Source organism: Ammodytes marinus, assembly GCF_949987685.1.
Source record: "Ammodytes marinus genome assembly, chromosome: 1".
Taxonomy (NCBI): domain Eukaryota; kingdom Metazoa; phylum Chordata; class Actinopteri; order Uranoscopiformes; family Ammodytidae; genus Ammodytes; species Ammodytes marinus.
This window is the reverse complement of record NC_137230.1, coordinates 37,313,222-37,320,721: the sequence shown is the minus strand read 5'-3', so window position 1 is coordinate 37,320,721 and position 7,500 is coordinate 37,313,222. Positions and strand designations below refer to the sequence as shown.

The 7,500-nt window shown below is 37.5% G+C and overlaps 2 protein-coding genes across 3 annotated transcripts in view; one reads left to right on the top strand and one right to left on the bottom strand.

The window, feature by feature from the left end:
- Positions 1–1,797, top strand: part of esrp2 (epithelial splicing regulatory protein 2) — a 48,603-nt gene extending 46,806 nt beyond the window's left edge. The window contains exon 14 of the mRNA XM_080029282.1: positions 1–1,797. This exon is cut by the window's left edge and continues 1,075 nt beyond it. The gene's annotated coding sequence lies outside the window, so the exon portion shown is untranslated.
- The window catches only part of nfatc3a (nuclear factor of activated T cells 3a), a 231,951-nt gene that overhangs the window by 122,131 nt on the left and 102,320 nt on the right, over positions 1–7,500 (bottom strand). The window contains exon 13 of one of the 2 annotated variants that reach the window (XR_013844966.1): positions 5,850–6,538. Coding sequence is in view for 1 of the 2 variants with exons in the window: in XM_080031598.1 (XP_079887724.1) it covers positions 6,453–6,538 (86 nt within the window). In the remaining variant the exon portion in view is untranslated. Of the gene's footprint in view, positions 1–4,358; positions 6,539–7,500 lie in introns of those variants that run through there. The other variant, XM_080031598.1, reaches the window with a different exon arrangement.

Here is a 7,500-nt window from a genome sequence, read left to right as displayed (position 1 = left end):
TCATGAGGAGATATTCACAGATTTTTTTTTTTCTCAAGAAGTGTTCTCCGGAATGACTGACTCCATCTTTTTAGATTGCAAAGATCTGCTTGTATATTGAAATTGTATTTACAAACATTGACTATATATATTGACCTGTACATATCCTTCTTCCTGAGAAGCTTGACGCTGAACAACTCCAAAATATTTTCTGTATTTTACACTACAACATTTTTTGACTTTTTTGTTTTTCAGAGTTTATGATCGTTTGTGTTTTTTCGAACAATAGCGTGTATTGCTTTGATGTAGTGGTGCCATTAAAGGTGCAGTCAGTGATTCTGGAGAACGCTTGTTGTCTAAATAATTTGTTGTCAAAATCAGTGAATATCTCCTCATGATCTGCTCACCTGTCTGTACTGTGTGTGCTGAAAATAAATTTAAATAAAAGGGGCACACCTTTTTGCTAGCAACATGCCCAGTTACAGAGCCTAGGCGGTGTATTAACACTGGATTTTTTTCAGCACAAAACAATGATTTTGACAACACGCATACTCCAGAATCACTGACTACACCTTTAAAAGAGAAATGAATAGCCATAGAAAGTCTCTTTGCCAACATGGAACTGTCTTCAATTCAACTTATAAAGATTTATTTGATCGAATGTTGAGCTGAAGTGGCTTTTCCTAAAAAACTACAGCGTATACCAACTCAACTGAAGCTATTTTTTGAATTTTGAATTGTAAAAAGCATTTATTTTATTTTTGTTATGTTTTATTGACAGTGTAGAGACAGAGTTGAAATGGGGAGACAGAGAGGGGAGTGACATGCAGAGAACGACCGCGGGCTGGAATCGAACCCGGGTCCGCTGCTGGCCGAGGCCCATGGGCGGGGGGAGGGGTGGGGAACGCCCTAGGTAAAACGCATTTTGTGTGATAAATCATCGTTTCCAAGAAGCACTACACATGTAATCGCTGCAAACAGACGCCTACCTGACAGAGAGAAGAAAGACATAAGCTTGAATTGAAAAGTGAAAAGTCTTCAAGAGGACATTTTGTTATTAAAAATGAATTAAAAACAAAGGACATCATATATATATTTTTTTTTTCAGACAATCAGACTATGTAACGAAAAGTCTGTCGCTTGTTTTTGATTGCTGCCCATGACCAAAGAACTGTGTAAAAGAAATTAAAAATAAAATAAAAATTTAGTTTTCCCTGCTGAAACTAACCCTGCGTTCCAAATCACATACTCTTTCTTTTTTACTACACTACATACTAAAGTACAGAAGAATTTTAGTCTTTTTACTACACTACATACTAAAGTACAGAAGAGTTTTAGTCTTTTCACTACACTACATACTAAAGTACAGAAGAGTTTTAGAGCCACAGACTGGAGAGAGGAAAAGAAAATCAGATAAGGAAGATTTTTTTTCATTATGTCGTGAAATGTCATAAAGAATAAAGACGAAGACTCCAAAATGCTATTGGAGTTAGTGGGGCCATTTATGTATTTTCAGCATGCTGCAATTGACATGCATGTATTGGGACATCCCTAATTCTTTTTCTGGCGTACTAAATAGTAGGGAAGTATGGGGATTGGAACGCAGGGGCTATCTTCTTAGGTTTATTTGTTGGTCTCATTGCCTTGCCTACATTACCCAGACTCCAACAGTGGCTGTGTGTGTGTATGTCGCCCCCTTGAGGCAGAAGAGAGATTTTTGTTTATTTTGATGCAAGTTTGTGACTTGTATGAATTTAGATCGTGTGTATAAACTACTGTAAACGATGGAGAAAAAGATGAAATAAAAACTGACAAAGATTCACGTGTCATGTGGTCTGATTTGAAGCTATTCATGTGGAAATGAGGCTCTTAAAGGAGAAGTAGGTGATATTTTTTGTTAAAGGAATACTTCACCCAAACGGAACCATGCGTTCTACCATTATAAAATCACTATTACAATATAATGAATGAGGTTTTTCTTCCCTCAGTCTTCCCTTGGCCCAGCTGTTCTGTTAATCCTGACCCTCACTGTGATGTCACAAGAAGGAAACTGTAGGGTTAGACAGTGAGACCATAAAACACTCTTTCTGCCTTTTCTCAGGCTAAGATGATCCGATTTCAATTTTTCTTGCACATTTATACTACATAGGATCTCAGAGTTCAATACACCTTCATATTCCCACCGGTGAAGTAGGCCTTTAATATACGTGTTAAATGAAGACGGCTGTGTGTTCATGTGGTGGTGATGTAGGGACGAGAGGGGAGGGGGTTGTGTGGGTATTGTATGTGTCTACTTGTTCTGTTTTTTTGTGCATATATGTAAAATCGTAAAACCTTCAAAATAAAAGTTTCAAAAGAAGAAAATGCTGATAGATACACAATTAAAATAATAAAAATAAATAATTACACAAGGCATCCGGTGAGAGTTTTAAATGTTTTATTGATATACACTACTTTAGAGTCTACACAGTGTGATGTCATAAGGGGTTTCCCTTTTGAATACGTCCCAAAAAATCACTGCAGTCTTAAAAATTACAAAAAAATTTAAACATACAAAATATACAGGAAGAAAATGACAAAAAAAATACAAGGCTCGTACGGTAAACGTTCTCTAAACCCTGTATTTTATTTTATTTTATTTTACAAAACACATTATTTCATATATTAATGTGTGTATATATATATTTATAAGTATATATATATATGGATTTAACACCCCCTTTAAATGTCCCCAACCTCTTTTTAAGGAATGACATCCATTTCAAAGTATCAAAAATAGAGTTGTTCAGTTTGGGTCTTTTCAGCCTAAATGTGAAAAGGGGAAACTGTTTTGTTTTTGCTCTTTGGTGCGTTAACATCAAAGCTGGTTTCGTATCAACTCATGTCTATACAAGCTTAATAAACCGTTTCTTATGCACAAAAAATAACATTAAAAAATTACATATAACATATTTTTTCCCTGCGTTCAAGCCACAATACTTAATGCCCCCACCCGAAAGCACAAAAAAAAAAAAAAAAAAAAATTATAGGCCTATTTATGAATTTTTTCGGACTCATTTTGAAGTCGTATAAGAACAATACATCCAAACAGAAACGGCATACAGACACACACAGGGGTTCAAATAAAAGAGTTTAAGGCATCCTATTATTTTACACCTTTATCGAGACATTATGGTGAAATTAATTAAAAACATTTTTATTATTAATTATCTTAAAATATTTATCTGTTTGCGTTGCATAGCCGAAATACGTAGTCGAATTCGGTAGTCGAATAAAGTCCTCTGTACAAGAATATTTGGTACAAACAGCAGACAGACAGACAGACAGACAGACAGACAGACAGAGAGACAGAGAGACAGACAGGCAGGCAGACAGACAGGCAGACAGAGAGACAGACAGACAGACAGACAGAGAGAGAGACAGACAGACAGACAGACAGACAGACAGACAGACAGACAGACAGACAGACAGACAGGCAGACAGACAGGCAGACAGACAGACAGACAGACAGACAGACAGACAGACAGACAGACAGACAGGCAGACAGACAGACAGGCAGACAGACAGACAGACAGACAGACAGACAGACAGACAGGCAGACAGAGAGACAGACAGACAGACAGACAGACAGACAGACAGACAGACAGACAGACAGACAGGCAGACAGACAGACAGGCAGACAGACAGACAGGCAGACAGACAGACAGACAGACAGACAGACAGACAGACAGAGAGACAGACAGACAGACAGACAGACAGACAGACAGACAGGCAGACAGACAGAGAGACAGAGAGACAGACAGACAGACACACAGACAGACAGACAGACAGACACACAGACAGACAGACAGACAGACAGGCAGAGAGACAGACGGACACACAGACAGGCAGACAGACACACACATAGACAGACAGACAGACACACACATAGAAAGAGACAGACAGACAGACAAAGACAGACAGACAGGCAGACACACACAGAGAGACAGACAGACAGACACAGACACACAGACAGACAGACAGACACACACAAACACACACAGACAGACACACACACACACTGCTCGCACTACGTCCATTAAAAAGGCAAATTGGTTGACGGAAAATTCCAAAATCAACAAAGCATCTACAACAAGTCTACAGTCTATTTCTAGAGGCATCGAGGTCTTTTTATATTGTTTTTTTATTTAAAGCTGAAGTGCGTAACTTTTATCAAATACATCCATGTTGGTTACATTCAAGCCATTGCCAAACGAGTTGACACAAAGCTGATTAAGCCTATTATCAGCTCCACAAAACTCTCTCTGTATTTCTCAGTATGGCAGCGTTTACAAACTGGTGTCCTTCCCCCCCCCCCCCCTGACACTGGTGCAGGAGCTCAGAAAAATCCCCAAGAAGAGCCCAAGAAATGTTTCAGTTGTTGATTCTACTGCTAAGAAAAAAAAAACCTGGACGTACAGCAGAAGGTATAAAATCCATGTGCCATCACTGAAGGCTTTACCTCATGTAGATGGCGATGCACCGACAGACAGTGTTGTTGTAATTACTCAAGAATTCCTCATTGGGGGCGACAGAAGTTACGCACCGTAGCTTTAATATTTTTCTCCTCTTGTTTTAAAGGCATTGGGGCAGAAGTTGAATGCATAGCAGAATAATTTTCACCTGGAAAACTGACTTCAGACTGTCATAAAAAAAAACAAGCAGAATAAAACACTCCTTAATCCTCACATGCGGCCAAGCGACGTTGTCAAACTTAAAGGTGCTCCGAGGAACTTTCTAGTTTGTGTTAATTCTAGCGCCCCCCTTTGGACAAAAGCAGTAGTGTTTTTTTACTACACCAGCTGTTGTTCCTGGGTGAGCGTATACCCATGACAAAGGCATTACGAAAAACTATATAAAAATAGCATTCTTTACACTGATGGTCTCGTTTGCTTGTTATATGTAATTTATGATCATCAGAGGAAAAATTATACTGTTTCAGAAATATTTTAAAAAGTTCCTCGTAGCACCTTTTAAGGCAAAAAAAAATATGAAAAATAAAAAATATTACTATTTAAGAGTATAAATCTTCCCACTAGATTACTGCATTGCGTCAGAATACACTATTTTCTGTGTTATTGCTTCGGGAAAAAAATTATTTAAAAAATGGCCACCAGTCCGACACCATTTGATTGTTCTTCGCAAACGTTTTTGTGATTATCTCCACACTTTGGGGGATTTTTTCACTAGTAGGGGAGAGTGGCCTAAGTTGTGCAACTTTTCACTCAAAGTGACTTTAAAGTAAGGCCTTGACAGTAAAGTCTCCAACTCAAATGTGTACATATATTTCAGGGTGTTGTGCATCCCTGGCAATAAAAACTTTGGATCTGGAATAAACTGTTGAAGAAATATAGCTTTTGGAAAAACTGTGGCACAACTTCCAAAATGCACAACTTAGGCCACTCTCCCCTACAATACATGTAACATATATAAATCTTGATGTAAAAAATACTTTGAAATCTTCTCTGATTATTGTAGAAGGCACAAGGGGAGAAATTTGGGGAATTATTGCGTTTAAAAAAAATCAATTTTCCGACCCTGTTGTTTGATTTAAATACTTGGACACAACTAGGACTTTTAAAGGAGCTCTGAGGAACTTTCTAGTTTGTGTTCATTCTAGCGCCCCCCTTTGGACAAAAGCAGTAGTGTTTTTACTACGCCAGCTGTTGTTCCTGGGTGAGCGTATACCCCATGACAAAGGCATTAAGAAAAACTATATAAAAAATAGCATTCTTTACACTGATGGTCTCGTTTGCTTGTTACATGTAATTTATGATCATCAGAGGAAAAATGAGACTGTTTCAGATATATTTAAAAGTTCCTCGTAGCACCTTTAAAGGAGATATACTGCATGTAAAACACATTGATCTTTTAGCCACTCGTCTATTTATATAGATTGTCAAGCACGTCTCACATCAACTAAACTTTCCATAATCATTCCTAGCACTATTCTGAAGGATATAACAGAAGACCTGATTTGTCTTAAAGCTGGGGTGTGTGATTTCTGATTGGTCAAAGTTAACATGAGCTGTACACTTTGACCAATCAGGGCGAGGCTCCGATTCTCTGTTCTTATTGGCTGTTGGTTGGGACTGTCCATTCACTTTGTGGCATGACTTTGTTGGTGTAGAGCGTGTCAAGGAGGGACCATAGGGGAGGGACCAAAGAGAACAAGTGGAGCGGTTGAGGTATTTGGATTCGAATCTCTATCCCAACTGCCATTTTCCCCCCAAATCCTCCACCCCAGCTTTAAGAACAAAAACATGTCCGTAAAGACTTTGGGTTGAAATCATATTAAACGTCTTATTTATACAATATTAAAAATGTTCCTGGGATGTTTGGTTTAACTGTTAATCCTGGTGAGTGTGTGTGTGTGTGTGTGTGTGTGTGTGTGTGTGTAAACGGGCTCGGTTAGCAAGGGAGCGCACGCCCGGCTATGATTGGTTGGGAGCCGGCGGTGGCGGCGGTTGGTGGCTGTTGCTAGGCGACTGGGACATGTCTCTGCCGATGATTTCATTCACTGAAAAGAGACAAAGGACAAAAAAAAAAGTTTGTATTAATATTAGAATTTATAATTTTCTAATATATAAATATATATGACCAAGCATTAGATTATAATATAAACAGCTCTGGAAAAAATGAAGAGACTTGATATAATAATAATAATAATAATAATAATAATAATAATAATAATAATAATAATAATAATAATAATAATAATAATAATAATAATAATAATAATAATAATAATAATAATAATAGATAGAATTTATATGGCGCTTGTTTTGAGGTCAATCATACATATAGAACAAAAGAAAACAAAATATACAGCTCTGGAAAAAACTAAGAGACCACTCCAAATGTTCAGTGTCTCTTGTTTTACTATTTATAGGCGTATGTTTGAGTAGAATGAACATTTTGATTTTATTCTACAAACTACTGACAACTTTTCTACCAAATTCACAATAAAAATATTGTCATTAAAGAGCATTTTCCATTAAGTAATGTAGAGATGAAGATTGAAGAAAAATCCAGACTGGTCTCTTAATTTTTTCCAAAGCTGTATATTGAGTGAGGTAAATCCCATTGAGACCGGAGACTCTTTTTTCAAGGGAGACCTGTTCCCATTTACACACACATTCATACACCGATAGCAGGCTAACAACTAACAACTTCTTCAATATTAAAGATGGAGTCAGTGATTCTGCAGAATGCTTGTTGACCGCTACCTGTCTATACTGTGTAATAACAAATGTGTCTGTATGTGATGCATTGTACTGTCATACACCGATGCAAAAATTACATCAAAAAACTTGAATTATTACAACAAAAAAACAAACGGTTGCAGTAACACAGTATGTCCATGAGGGGGCAGTGTTGCTCCACTAACATTCTGCACTGAACTGGAATACTGAAAACCTCACACAGACCCTGCGTTCCAAATCACATACTCTTTCTTTTCACTACACTACATACTAAAGT